The sequence below is a fragment of the Nicotiana tabacum genome, chromosome 9, assembly GCF_000715075.1.
Source record: "Nicotiana tabacum cultivar K326 chromosome 9, ASM71507v2, whole genome shotgun sequence".
NCBI lineage: Eukaryota > Viridiplantae > Streptophyta > Magnoliopsida > Solanales > Solanaceae > Nicotiana > Nicotiana tabacum.
In genome coordinates this window covers 25,547,020-25,562,385 of record NC_134088.1, presented here as the reverse complement: position 1 = coordinate 25,562,385, position 15,366 = coordinate 25,547,020, and the positions used below count along the sequence as shown (strand labels likewise).

At 34.6% G+C, this 15,366-nt stretch overlaps 1 protein-coding gene across 4 annotated transcripts; it reads left to right on the top strand.

Moving 5' to 3' along the window:
• Positions 1 to 1,119: 1,119 nt before the first annotated feature.
• LOC107827924 (cadmium/zinc-transporting ATPase HMA3) lies at positions 1,120 to 15,128 on the top strand. Of its 4 annotated transcripts, none has more exons than XM_075221539.1 (11): positions 1,120 to 1,478; positions 3,117 to 3,374; positions 7,921 to 8,018; positions 9,094 to 9,349; positions 9,435 to 9,572; positions 9,891 to 10,218; positions 10,639 to 10,841; positions 10,987 to 11,189; positions 11,823 to 13,446; positions 13,772 to 14,101; positions 14,324 to 15,128. In XM_075221539.1, the coding sequence occupies exons 1-11, from the start codon at positions 1,274 to 1,276 to the stop codon at positions 15,013 to 15,015; spliced, it is 4,335 nt and encodes a 1,444-aa protein (XP_075077640.1). In that variant the 5' UTR covers positions 1,120 to 1,273; the 3' UTR covers positions 15,016 to 15,128. The 4 variants fall into 4 exon arrangements, with proteins under 4 accessions (XP_075077640.1, XP_075077639.1, XP_075077642.1 ...); XM_075221538.1 differs by having other exon boundaries at positions 14,309 to 15,128; XM_075221541.1 differs by lacking the exon at positions 1,120 to 1,478 and adding an exon at positions 2,322 to 2,418.
• Positions 15,129 to 15,366: the final 238 nt, after the last annotated feature.

The window sequence follows — 15,366 nt, the reverse complement described above, 5'->3', positions numbered from 1 at the left end:
AATAGTGTAAAAAATGACTTTAAGTTATACACTTTTATATTGTCAAGCTACTCTTCTTAAAATGTAGGATTCATAATCATGAAAATAAGATATGTTACTTGTTACAACGGACAAAGATAACTTGATGGTGTGAAAACTATTACACTGACGATGTATATAACTTAAAAACAAAAAAATTTAAACAGTAAATTTATGTACGATAAGTATCTTAAATTAATGATTTTGTGAAAAGGGAAGAAAAAAAGACTGAAGCGCAAAATAATTGGAGAAAACGAAAAGGAAGAAAAGGTAAAGTTTCTTCTCCATTTGGGGTGGGGTGGGTGGTGAGTGCGGCTGGGGCGGCCAGATGATAAGGCAACTCAAGCAATCGCTTGAGGTTCCATATTTATGGGGCCCAAAATTTTCTAATATTAAATAGCTGTATATGATAATTTTAAAAAAAAATATCTAATATATATAAAAAAAAATACATTTTTCATGAAAAAGGAAATAAGAGATAATTTGGTAATATGAATAGTTACTTTTGGGATTCAGCCCTAAACTTTAGGTTTGAATATGTTTCTTGACTCCTTTATACACTATCATTATTATCATGAGGCCCATATTACTTTGATTATTTTGTCTTTCTTTACAAGTCCACTATCTCATAAAATATTTCGTCAAGTAAGATAGCAAAAAGCAATTGCAACCCCTTTTTGTCAAGATTTCCCGGCACTGCACCAAAAATATTGAAGCAACAAAAGTAATATCAAGTTATCTATAACTGTTTGTTAAACCAGGTTCAATTGTTCCATACTTTTCTTATTACTTTGCATCTAGAATTTGTTATTTTTTGATATCTTTTGTTTGTAAGAATATGTATCGTCTTTTTATTTATTTATTTATAATCCTAGTCAAGAAATCGATTATAAATAAATTATTAATAATTTACATCTAAAAAAATTAGAAAAATAAATTTTAAATAAAATTTTACTAAATGAATTTTTTAATACCGAAAAACTTAGGGCCCCTCTTTGAAGTTTGGCTTTAGGCCCAAACACCGTTGGACCGCCCTCGAGTGCGGGGGGTTGCTACTCTGGGTTGCTACTCTTATTTAAACCCCTCAAAGCTTTGAAATCTACTCATTCTCTGCATGTTTTTATAAGAGAAACTAATCACCTCTTTCCAAAACAAAAGTATATCCAATTTATCTCAGAGCCAAAAGTCCCTTTTTCATTTATTATCTTCTCCTCTTCCTTAGAGTAGAGTGTAGAGGAAAAATAGAAAGAAGAGAATGGTGGAAAGTGAGAAAATGAATGACACAAAGAATCTGAGCAAGAGCTATTTTGATGTTTTGGGAATTTGCTGTACTTCAGAAGTTGTTCTTGTTGAAAAAATTCTCAAGAATCTTGAAGGGGTTAAAGAGGTTTCAGTAATTGTCACAACAAAGACTGTCATTGTTATTCATGATTCTCTCCTCATTTCTCAGCAACAAATTGGTAAGAAAGATAGTTACAAACCTTTATTACTCCCTCAGTTCTATTTTCTATTATTTACGAGATACTACTAATTTCTTTTGAGTATGTTGTGAAAAGAATAGTACATTTATATATGTAGAAGCAAACTTTAAACTTGACATTATTTTATAGTCAAAAATGTTGTAAGTTTCTTTTTTCTTAAGCTCTCAGCTTATTAACAGTTTCATATAAAATGAAACGAAAGGAGTACCATTCTTCATCTTTTCTCCACTGACATACTCTTGCTTCTTTGTAAGTTTAAGTATTAAATAAAGTGATTTTCTTTTTAGAAATCACCAAACAAAAGGAAATATAAGAGACAAGAAGGGGGGACAAAAGGAAGCAGAAACGTTTTTTATTTATTCATGTGAGATTTGATGGTAGTTGTTTCAAGCACTGTTCTTTCTGTTTGTTGGCATTTGCTAGAGTTAGGTGTATATATTAACTTGGGAAAATCTTTAAGATGGTTAATGTTAGTTTTATTAGATTGAGTAACCAAGACGGAAAAAACATGAAATATTTTTCTTTTGAAAGTTCTGGTCAAGAACATGCATAAAATTCTCTTTTAAAACGACTCTCATAAAAATTCATGTGATCGGGTTTGGATGAACCTATAAGTTACACACGGAAGCGGATTTATAGGGTAGTTTATGAGCACGTGAACCCATAATCTATCCATCAAACTAGGTATTTTATGTTTTTATTTTTTAGAATTAGTCTAATATTTTCTGTTTGCATCCATGTTCCACTAAGGATTAATCGTGCATTTGGTTGAATATTGAGTTATTACCCAAATGAATATAGATCAATTCTCACTTAATTTTTTTTCTCTTTTCTTTAATGGTGTACCAGTATTTTAGAAATTCTAGCTCCGACTTACACACGGTATATATCCGCCCCAGCCCCCAGTGGGATAGAGTAGGTGAGTGGGAAAAATATAGGAGTATAGTTTATAAATGTTTTTTTCTCTAACAGTAAGTTTTTGAATAAATTCTGAGATTCGATGGTCTGCTTGAAATTGGTAATTATTACTATAATAATAGTGATATATGATTTGTCCCCACATATTACATAATTGTGGCAAGAAATCTAAGTTTCTAGTTGTTGATAATTTAGTGATGGAGGCTTCTGTTGAACTGTTAGAGAAAATATTTCGACTCATGTCGCTTTGTGTTGAAGAGTAGTTGATAGGAATTGACAAAGCAATTGTAGTTTCTTGTTTTGTTTTTTCCTTCTTTATGAATTACTGTACTTTATTTTTATCTCTGTTTCTGATGGTCAGTTTTCAAGTGTGAAAAATCAGCAAGAAAAGATCGTTTCTTCTTTTCATTCTTGGGATTTTCCCTTTTTATTTAGTAGAGTCTCATTTCTACTTCATTTTTTGCATTTCTTGCACACCTAACAGTAGTGGTAGATAAATTGGACCTAGCTAACAAAAGGTAACTCTTATCTGTAAGTTTAATTGGTAATTATAATCAGTTAAATTGCATTGATAATATATTTATATTCTTTACATTGTTTGTGCATACATAACGTAAATCGTTTATTCTTAATCAGCAACAATATAATTGTGTTGTCCATATAATTATTGTAGTTACCATCTTTCTTTTGTGGATGTAGTTAAAGCATTGAATCAAGCAAGATTAGAAGCAAGTATAAGAGTGAAAGGAGAGAAAAACTACCAAAAGAAATGGCCAAGTCCATTTGCAATTGGCAGTGGAATATTGCTTGGACTCTCATTTTTGAAGTACTTTTTTGCACCTTTCCAATGGTTAGCACTTGCAGCTGTTGCAGTTGGGATTCCTCCAATTATTTTTAGGGGTGTGGCTGCCGTGCGAAACCTCACTCTTGACATCAACATTCTTGTTTTAATAGCAGGTACTTTAATTTGCTTTTCCTTTTCTTTCTTTTCAACTTTTTGGAAAGCAAAAAAAAAAAAAGATACTCCCTACTTATGTGGTATTTGATTGAACAAAAAAAATTTTAATTTTTTTTAAAATTTGTGGTCTGAAATAAATCTTAGGCATATGTGTTACAAGGTTAAAATAATATTTTTAAGTTATATTATTTTTAAATATAAATACGTAATATTCTTTTTGGTATAAATTGAGACATATTTTACAATGAAAATATTTGAAGTTGATTTGGTTATAGAATTAATGTGTGGTCCTACTCTAGCTTTGTGATTGAGATTTGGCTATTGCTTTAATGTCTAAGCTAATTGGATACTTCTAATGTGGTGCTTGAATCTTGATTCTTGATAATGCTTTGTGATTCATTATTTCATTTCATTAAAAAGCATGCACCATAGGGAAATTAAATGTTGTATTTACTAATGCACCTTTAACTAACCCACAAGATTGGAGTGAGAAGGATGATTCTTGGGTGTTAGATGCTAATATTGGACCACCCTAGTGACTTTTAATAATGAAAGCATGAAAAACAATTATTGGATGCTTGATATACTTTGTGTTACAATATTTCAGGTGACCTAGAACTACACAAATAAACTTCTTTTTCCATATGGGAATAGAATGATTCAGATGGAATTAGTGATTCTATCACAGATTATCTTTTATTTAAATGATATCAAATATGGAAAGAGAAAAAAAGTAAGGTGTATAAGAAACAGTGGAAAACAGATTATAGTATGACATATATTACTATACAAATTAATCAGCTCATTACAAAGGCTAGTATATATATATTTAACTACTAGTTAAAGACTCGTAGTGTTGTACCTTTGGGGTCGTTTGGTACGTGAACTAAATTATCCCGAGATTATCTCATCTGGGAGATGGTATAAAATAATCCCCAGTTTGATGGGATAAAGTGAGATAAGATGGGATATCCAGTATTAAGTCTGAGATTAAATTTATATCATGTTTAGTTGACGGTATAAATTTATCCTGCCAACCAAACAAAGTATAAATTTAATCTCACACCTTATCTCACCTTATACTGCGTACCAAACGACCCTTTAGCTCAAAGACTAAACACCATCAAAGGTTACAATGGAATAGTAGGTAGGAAGAATGAGTTAAAAAAGACTTTTAAGTCTTGTGTAAGAATTTGAGATATATTCTTTGGTTAACAAAAGAAGGGTAATTGAAGAGGGTTGTGGATATTAAAAGTACCAAAAGTTGTGGGTAAACATTAAAACTTTCAAAATTTTAAAAAGAATTTGAACCTACGATATCGGGTTTTGGAGACCCACGCCCATTCAAATTATTTTAAATTTTCATTTCTCTTTTCTTTCTTATTCTCTTATTCTTTTTCCTTATTTTCTTTTCTCTCTTCCTCATTCTCTTATTCTTTTTCCTTATTTTCTCCTTTATCTTTAACTTTCGTTGTTGTTGCTCCTCTATCGTTATCTGTTGAGCCCTAGTTATGGAGTGCTTTATCACCTAAAATAGGAGTTTTAGGCGTGAACCCCAATTAATTGGATCCCAAAGTGAATACCGAATACCAAATAAAAATAAAAACTATCTTTTGTGTTTGTTGATATCCACGGTGTAGAAAATTTGCCGAATATTATAAAAACCTTAGAATATCAGCTAACATGCCTTAATTTCAAATCAGTGGAGTATATTCCGTATTAAAATCGCTCTATTTAGGTCCTTCAAAAGATTAAATACTGGACCACAAAGCTTTAAGCTTTTAACACTATAAATTTCAAAATTTGTTTTTTTGTTCTAAACTTTATGTCAAGTACTGGAGTATTTAATACCAAATGTTTAAAAATTCTTTTATTATTTCTTAAATTGTCAGGTAAGATTAGATGTGATAGGAAAAAGAATTTCAAACCCACACAAGATTTTGTCTAGTAAGGAAACTACAAAATTGCTTATGTAACTCGCAATATTTCAGAAATGGTTTCCCAGGTGTAAAGCACCAAGAACGGAGCCCACATAATTAATGTGTAACGTTTCACTCTTTTTTTCCTCAAATAATTGCAAAGAAAATGACTTTTCTTGGCCCTTTTAAAGAAGGTGACTTTGACTGGTATCAGATTTTCTTGTCATAGTATTAAGTAGTGATATCAGTCACAGCAAGGTTTAAAATTGAGTTTATAATTAGTAACGTAAATAATTTTTACATTATCACATTTAGTTAATCTAAAATATCATGGAACTTTTTATATCAAGTTTGATATGCTGACATAAACAAAAGAACAATAATTTATAAACTTGATTAAATTGAATTGATAATAAATTAAAATATTATTTGAACGATTAAAATCTCACAGTTAATTTTGCATCTTGCATAAAAAAATATCCATCCTAGTTCCTTGATTATCATTTGATGCTGTCTTAGTTTCTTTTCAAAAAATTTAGAATTTATATCAAATATTATTTTTAAATTACTCGAACTAACAAGCGGACTAAGTTTGATATTTTGCTGATCCAACGACATACGGTTACTACGGAAGGCATTTACTAGAAATACTCTGAGATGTTACTGCAATTATTTTTTTTTAAAAAGAGAAAAAATATAACTTTAAAAGCTCCATGTGACATTATGTATATTTTATTATAGCATCATGTGACCCCATTTTGTATCTCATAAATAACATTGATCCCATATATCTCTACTGTATCATCAATATCATGAAAAATACATCTAAACTACCTCTAAATTACTGAGATGTTTATTGGCAGTAGAATCTACAGATACAACAGATGCTCTAGTTCTAACTGATGTTTTCATTTGAATAAAAAGTATTAATTGAGAAACCAAAAGATTTTGCAAGAATTCTTAGGGATATAAGTTTTGGCATTTAAATAATTCCAGTTATTGGGAATAAACACTTGAATAGGCAATAAAAGTAAAAGAAACTTCTATTACCAGGCAGCAAAGTTTCCCAAAATCCTTTTTGTTTTTTTTTTTTTGAAAAAAAAAAAACTTATTAGAAAATGAGCCATAAAATTTCTTCGAGTCACATTCTCTATTTAGTAAAATGTACTTCATTTTTCTAATGAGGTAAAAGCAATAGAAAATAAAAGAAGATTTAAATTCCTTTTTTACGACGGTGGTGTCAACCAAGGGTTAAGCTTGTCTCTATTATTTCAACATCATACCTCATAGTTCTACGCCCACTTCAGCTACCACTAGGAACACCATTTGGTGCAGAAAAATTTTGTTCATAAACTTCAATTTTAAGCCTTCATATAAACAATAAAAGAGCTAATTAGCAGTTAGCAGTTCAGTTGATGTAGCTTAAGTAATGCAGTTCAACTAAATATATATGGAAATGGTGAAAAGCACAAAGGTGACTTTATAGATTTATCTTTTAAAAAGTAGCAAGATATGATTCCTTGAGAAGAAAAGGTCACTATGACTTTATTTCTATCTTTGTGTTTGAAAATTTGGCTAATAAAGCTGTAGAAAAGAAAAAGATGAGTGATTGGAAAGGGTAAAATGAATGAAGGTAAGAATACTCCATTCAGTCCAAAATATTAGTAGTAGTAGTTGTTTTGGCAAAATTGATTTTGTTTCAAAATATTTGACGATGTAAATGTTTGACCCAAATATTTTTTTTTTGATCAAAGCAATTAATTTTATGTTTTGAGGCACTAATAATCGATTTAACTCACTTTTTAAATATAAACAATATTAAAAAAAATAATTGAATAAAATAATTGAGAAATAAAAGAAAAGAGAAATCTAATTGATGTTGTAACACTTTTTCCGTTTAAGCTAAATATTGAATCGCCCGAAATAGAATATTGAAATTCAACAATGTGCTTGGTAGAATAATTGAGTAGTTTTAGATGGGATACAATGTAAGGAATAAGAGTTTAAATAGTATTTCTATCTGTAACTAATTGCCTTGTCCAACTTGTGCCATTTACTGTCATTTAACGCATTTATTATACGTTACATAATTGATACGTAATCGATAGTGTAATAATGAAAAATTCTGTATAATCCGATATTAAATGATTATTTCCTTATTCGTAATTATGAATGATCTTCCGTAACATGCCCGTGTTTTTTCCTTCATAGTCAGTTTCGGTATTAACAGTTATGATACTAACATATATTTGCTTCCGAATATGTTTTACACATCATTCTTCAATTACTTTGCTGACACGTATGGTAATCTAATTGATCCATGTGGCGAAATTATTTTCCACTAATACACTAAAAACACAAGAAATTATCTATTACTTTTTCTCTTTTCAAATTTATATTTATATTTACTTAGCAGAGTCTTAATCAAATTAGACGATTAAGGAGAGAAAAAGGGTAGTATATTTGTGACTAAGGCTATTAAATATCTTTTTTAAGCGGTGCGCAAAAATCTTAACAAAAGGGATTATATGGATTAGGGGTAGTATAAAATTTTAATGGAACTTAGTGTATGTTAAAGCTAGAAATGGTTTGTAATGGTGCTTATAACTGGGTTTGACATGTGCAGTGACGGGATCAATTGTTTTACACGATTATTGGGAAGCTGGTACTATTGTCTTCTTATTCACCATTGCAGAATGGCTAGAGTCAAGGGCAAGTCACAAGGTTTGTGAATTTTCGTCCCTGTTTAATTTCCTTACACAAGAAATGGAAAGTGTACATATATATATATATCTGACAGTATATTTTCCTAGGATGACAGTAATGTTGTGCTTTTTTATTTATTTATTGGGACTCCAAAAGTCTGAACATCTAATTTGGTAATTGTCACAAATCAAGCCCACGGTACATATTTTCCACTTTGGCCAAATTGACCTTACCAATTTGTCGCTTGGATTACGCCAAATCGAGCCCAAAAGCATTGTACTACCATGTAAACTTATGCCCTATCTTATATAATACTTTAACTTGTCTCCCTTTTCGGTATGGTATTTGTCTAGGGTGTCATATGTACCCATTCATAGTAGGCTTGTCAGCTTAAAAGTCTGCCAGTCATTCTACTTAATCCGTCCTACGTTATCGGCATCACAAACACCCCATAGGAGTTGGGCATCCTCCCTGAGGTTTGCCCCGATGGACTTTTAAAATTTGTTGTTTGGGCAATGACACGTCGAGCCTAATAGCGTGCTTACCATGTGAACTTGTACTATGTATTATAGCACTTCACCTTCCTCTCCCTTTGTCACCCTTTTTTCCAAAGTTTGCGAGTCTAGAAACCTACTAGTTCTTACACTCTACCTGCCGCATTAACCACTCTCCATCATAGGCATCACCTTAATTTAAAAGAATTTGTTCTTAGAAGTCTCTAACTTAAACCAGAAAACAGTTCAGGCTATCTTCTGTTCTTTTACCTCAATAACATTATACAATGGAAAGGACTAAGATGCAGTTCTTGTGGATTATGAGTGGATTAAATTTCATTCTGAAAATTAATTTACTTCACAGCTCTATTTGGAGCAAACAACGATTAAATATGGTATTGGAATTTAGTCACTTTGACATAAATGGCATAAGCCTATGCTTATCTTTTCTTACTTTTTAGCAATGCTAAATATTAGGTCCTAACTACAAACTTTGTAGCACACTGAACTTTGTAACATAACTCCGTGTCTTTATTTTCTCACTGATTTTGTATATGAATAAAGCATTCTGATGAATGAAAACCTTTATGGTTATGTAGGCTACTGCTGCTATGTCATCACTGGTCAATATAGTCCCTCCAACAGCAGTTTTAGCTGAAAGTGGAGAAGTCGTAAATGTTGATGAAGTCAAGTTGAATAGCATTCTTGCTGTTAAAGCTGGTGAAACTATACCTATTGATGGAGTTGTAATGGAAGGGGAATGTGACGTGGACGAGAAAACACTGACAGGCGAGTCGTTTCCAGTTTCTAAGCAAATAGATTCAACGGTCTGGGCTGGCACTACAAATCTAAATGGTAGTGTAGTATTCCTTCATGCTTCATTTATTTAGTGCTGAAACTTCAAGTATTGTTTGTTAATGTTATTTGCTCAATTCTTCAGGCTATATCAGTGTTAAGACTACGGCTTTGGCTGAAGATTGTGCGGTGGCTAGGATGGCGCAGCTTGTCGAAGATGCTCAGAACAAGAAATCAAAAACCCAAAGATACATTGACAAGTGTGCTAAATATTATACACCAGGTTAGTGAATCTTATGTTGTGCCACATCGAGTCAACAAATGCACGTACCATGTGAACTTGTTCTCTGTCTTATGAATCACGTCACTATCCTCTCCCTTTTCGATATGAGATTTCCCTAAGGTGTCATACGAACAACCCCTTCTTCGGAAGCTTGCCAGCATAGAAGTCTATCAGTCCTTTCGCTTGACCTGCCCTCATCAGCCTGCCTGCAGTCATGGGCGTCGCACTACTATATTGCTCTTTCGCTTAAAACTTTTTATTTCTAATACTTTTCCTGCTCTTTGTGTATGTCTGATTTCGACTGGTGATGTTTTGCAGCAATTGTGGCTATATCAGCTTCTTTGGCAATAGTTCCTACTGCATTAAGAGTTCACAATCGAAATGAGTGGTATCGCTTGGCTTTGGTCACGTTGGTGAGTGCATGTCCGTGTGCACTTGTGCTATCTACACCAGTTGCCATGTGTTGTGCACTTTCTAAAGCAGCAACGTCCGGTCTTCTGTTTAAAGGAGCAGAGTACCTTGAGACTCTTGCTAAAATCAAAATCATGGCTTTTGACAAAACAGGGACTATAACTAGAGGAGAATTTATGGTGACCGAGTTCAAGTCTCTGGTTGATGGTCTTGGTCTCAATACACTGCTTTACTGGTAAAGGCTACCACTCATACACAATCTTTTTGTAGCCAAAGAGAATTCAAAATTTTAACTAATGATATTCACAGCACATTAATAGTGATATAACATGAGTGATTTGTAGCATATATTCATAAAAGATGAACTTGCGAGTACCACATTCTCATATTGAAGTGTCAGAAATGGCTCTGATGGTTCACAATAGATCCAAAATAACATAGTATATACAAAATGTCTGGCGTCTGATATTCAGGAACTTATATATTTGGATCTTATACATTGAGGACACATAATCGATGTATCATAATCTAGAATTTTTTAAATATTCTTGATGCTGCAATACAAAAGCACACGGCACACTGAATAGAAGCCTTGTTCGGTGGTCTAAAACATTCGTTCAGAGTAAATACTGAATTGTCTAGTGAATATTTTCAGGGTTTCAAGTATTGAGAGCAAGTCAGGTCATCCGATGGCAGCCGCTCTGGTTGACTATGCACAATCAAATTCCGTTGAGCCAAAGCCTGATAGAGTTGAGCAGTTTCAAAATTTTCCTGGTGAAGGGATATTTGGAAGAATTGATGGAATGGAAATCTATGTCGGGAATAGGAAAATTTCTTCAAGAGCTGGATGTACTACAGGTAAACGGTTGAATCGTTTCTTATTCTCATAGTAGAGATAAAACACCAGAGTTATAATTATTAGTATATGATTTCTCCAGTTAATTTTGCTGTTAGAATTTCCTTGACCTGTTTAGCACTAATGTGGTGGATGTTTGAATTTCAGTACCAGAAATAGAGGGTGATAGTTTCCAAGGAAAGTCTGTTGGATACATATTTTTGGGATCATCTCCCGCTGGAATTTTCGGTCTTTCCGATGTTTGTCGAATTGGTGTAAAAGAAGCAATGAGAGAGCTGAAGCAGATGGGTATCAAAACCGCGATGCTTACTGGTGATTGTTATGCAGCTGCCAACCATGTGCAGGATCAGGTATATTAAAAATTCTGCAATACGCTGAAATGATTATAAAACCCTTTGGATTATTGTTTAGTCTTAAGAATTTTCACTGAACTCTTATTGTTTCCCTCTTCTATCATCAACATTGGTTAAACATTTCATCTAAATTTAGCGAACGTATTACCAAGTAACCGCTTTATCTTTACAAGGGTCAGAATGGGGTATAATACACTTAAGACAATGTGATGTGAAGATGAAGGTAAATGTTGATCTGGATAAACCAAGTTATCATCACAACTAATATAAGATATGCTTTATTGTTCTCCAATATTTGGACAATTTTCTGATTTACGACGTACAATTCTTCACATATGAAACCTACATCAGACGTATGTGACATGCTATGTTTAGCATAGAGAGTCAAGATTAGCATGATAATCTGAAGCTGAATCTGAATTTCAAGTATCTATTCTTGTATTGTAAGCAGGGGGCGGAACTAGTGTTGTGCTTACGGGTCTCAAACACTGTATTTGTGTTAAAAAATTCGCTCGATATGTATTTAAGTAATTTATCCAGAACGCAGTAAGCCGTATTTTTTAGAATCCAGAACCCATAAATTCAAAATCATAGATCCACCTCTGATTGTAAATCGAAACAATTACGCAGTTAGGTGGAGCTATGGATGAATTTCAAGCGGAACTCTTACCAGAGGACAAGGCAACAATCATCAAGGGTTTTCAGAAGGAAGCTCCAACAGCGATGATAGGCGACGGCCTTAATGATGCTCCTGCATTAGCAACAGCTGACATTGGCATCTCAATGGGCATCTCTGGGTCAGCTCTCGCGAAAGAAACAGGCCATGTTATACTAATGACAAATGACATCGGAAGAATACCAAAAGCTGCACGTCTTGCTAGAAGAGTTCGAAGGAAGATTGTTGAGAATATGATTATATCAGTCGTTACAAAGGCCGCCATAGTTGCATTGGCAATAGCAGGTTATCCATTGGTTTGGGCTGCTGTCCTCGCGGATACTGGGACATGCTTGCTAGTGATCTTGAACAGCATGCTACTTCTACGAGTAGGCACACACAGACATGGGAAAAAATGTTGTAGATCTGCTACTCCTTCGCATGCTCCCAACCACAAAGACAAAGCTTCTTGTTGCAAGTCGGAAAATGCTCCGCAGCTGTGTTGCTCTGATATTGAGTCACAAAAGAAATGTACGAGTCAATCATGCTCGTCCGAGGTGTGTGTTCCAAGATGTCAACCTGTCTCCTCGGGATCAAAGTCATGTGGAAATAATCAGTGCCCAGACTCCGTTGAAAATAGTGGTTTTCATTCTCATCCCCGTCCTCAATGCTGCTCGTCGAAGATGGCTTCTAAAGCATGCCAATCTGCAGTTTCAGAATCAAAGTCATGTGGAAATAATCAGTGCCCAGACTCCGTTGAAAATAGTGGTTTTCATTCTCATCCCCGCCCTCAATGCTGCTCGTCTAAGATGGCTTCTAAAGCATGCCAATCTGCAGTTTCAGAATCAAAGTCATGTGGAAATAATCAGTGCCCAGACTCCGTTGAAAATAGTGGTTTTCATTCTCATCCCCGTCCTCAATGCTGCTCGTTGAAGATGGCTTCTAAAGCATGCCAATCTGCAGTTTCAGAATCAAAGTCATGTGGAAATAATCAGTGCCCAGACTCCGTTGAAAATAGTGGTTTTCATTCTCATCCCCGTCCTCAATGCTGCTCGTCGAAGATGGCTGCTAAAGCATGCCAATCTGCAGTTTCAGAATCAAAGTCATGTGGAAATAACAATTGCTCGGAGTCCATTTACAAGAGTAGTTGTCATTCTTTAACAAGTTCTCTAGTATGTTCTTCCAAGATGTCTGCTCCACAATGTCATTCTGCCACTTCAAGCTCCAAATCATGTGGAAGTACCAAGTGCTCCAACTTCAGTGACAAAAAATGTTGCCAATATGACAAAATTCCTCAAACGTGCTCTACCAAGAAGTCTGCTCCAGGATGTCAATCTGCAGTTTCTGGGTCTAAATCATGTGGAGATAGCAAGTGTTCAGACTCGAAAGACAATAGTAGCCATCCTTCACATCCCGATCATCAAATATGCACGTCTAAGTTGTGTGCTCCACAAAGCCAATCTGCAACTTCAAGCTCCAGGACATGTGGAAATATGAAGTGCTCGGACACCAATAGCAAGAATTCTTGTTATTCACATACCAACTCTGAATCATGCTCTTCAAAGATGTCTGGTCCAGCATGCAAAACTGCTAATTCAGGTACGGCCAGATTCCTCTTCTTGTTAATACCCCCTCCCCCCCCCCCTCCCCCAAACTATAGGATCCAAAGTATTGTTTGGCCTTCTGTCGGAGGATATAATGGTTAGTTAAACCTGAAATCTATGAATTGCAAATCTCTAGCATCGTGACAAAATTCTTAGATCATATACAACTCTGAGAATATAGGCTGTCACAGACCCTTCTTCATACTGCATTAGAGGAGAGCAGCCAAATTTTTATTCATGACATGAAACAAATAAAGTTTTGCTTGAAGTGTATGGAGAGACTATGAGAATCATTTGCTGAGTAGGTTTGAGATTTTCAGGTTCAAGGTTATGCGGAAATAAGAAGTGCCTAGACTCTGCAAACGAGAACAGTTTTCATTCACTTACTAATCCACTCTGTGAGGAAAAGCTTTTGGAGAAGGAAAGCTTGGATTTAGCCCGAAAAGATAGGGAATCAAATCATGATCTTAGTCATGGTTGCTCTGACGAGGAACATGATCATCTAAATTTAGACAAGGCACATGACAGTTGTGCCTTACAAGAATGTTGTTATTCTGTTCAAGGCAATAAAACTGATGTATCAGAAACTGGAATCCAGGAAGCTGCTCATTGTGACAGCATCAATCAAACATGCCAAACTGCAATTTCAGGTAGACACTACCAAACCATATGTTCCGAATTGCTACTCCACCTTCACTCCTACAATAAATATTTGATCAAACTGGAAAAGAAGATAACATATGCATTGTAAATCTCTAAAAGATGATGAATAATGCTACTCACCAACTAGTTTGAGATTGAAGTTTAGCTGATTGTTGTATGTCGTTAACAATTAAAAAAAACTACTTGTTAATTAGGGCTGAGATTTTCAGGATCAATGACATGCGGAAATAATAAGAGTCTGGACTCTCTAAGCATCCATGGTTGTCATTCACATGATAGTCCACTCCACAAGGAGAGCAACTTGGAGCAGAAAAGCTTGGATGTTGCTGGAGAAGGTATAAAATCACCTCATGCTGTCGGTCAAGGCTGTTCGGACAAGGAGCACAATCACTCGCATCCAGAAAAGGCGTATGACAGTTGTGCAACAGACGATTGTTGTTTTTCAGTTCAAGTCCATGGCATTGACGACGTATCAAGAAGTGAAATTCAAGAAACTGCTCATTGTGACAGCACAAAACAGAGCACGGTCATCCCCAGCAGCTGCGAACATGAACCAAAAGATCAGGTAAATCACTGTGGATCTCACTCTAAAAGTATTCCAACTGATGAAGAACTAGCCAAGCTGGTTAGAAGATGCTGCAAATACAAACCATGCCACGATGTCCGCTCTGGCTGCAGGAAGCATGCTGCAGAATGTGGTCCAACCGTTCGATCAACCATCAATATCTTACGGGACAACCATCATCATCATCTAGACTGCAGTGGTCGTAAGGTTTGTTCGCTGTTGGAGAAGAGACACATTGGTGGATGCTGTGACAGCTTCAGAAAAGAATGTTGTGCCAAGAACAATCACCTTGGAGCAAGTTTTGGAGGAGGTTTATCAGAAATTGTCATAGAGTAGATGCAATCTGAAGTGTACATATGTTGTGAACTTCCTACCTATTTTATCTTCAAGAAGTTAAGCTGCTAATCTGAACATAGCTATTGCAATGGCTTGTATATTTATCCTAAAAATGGCTTGTGTTTTTATTGAGTTTTCACAAAGTTGAACACATCAATGTAATTTGCGTGAAAAAGTCAGCTCACATCGAAGGCCAACTGTGCTTATTTATATGCACAGTTAACTCCGTTAAGCCTACACGAGTAGTGAAGAAGTCTAGAGAACTTTGGCTGGTTGTTGGCCAACAGAAAGTACGGGATTGGGCATTGCTAGGGCTAATGCCAGTTGATTGAAAAAGATACTAGACTTTCA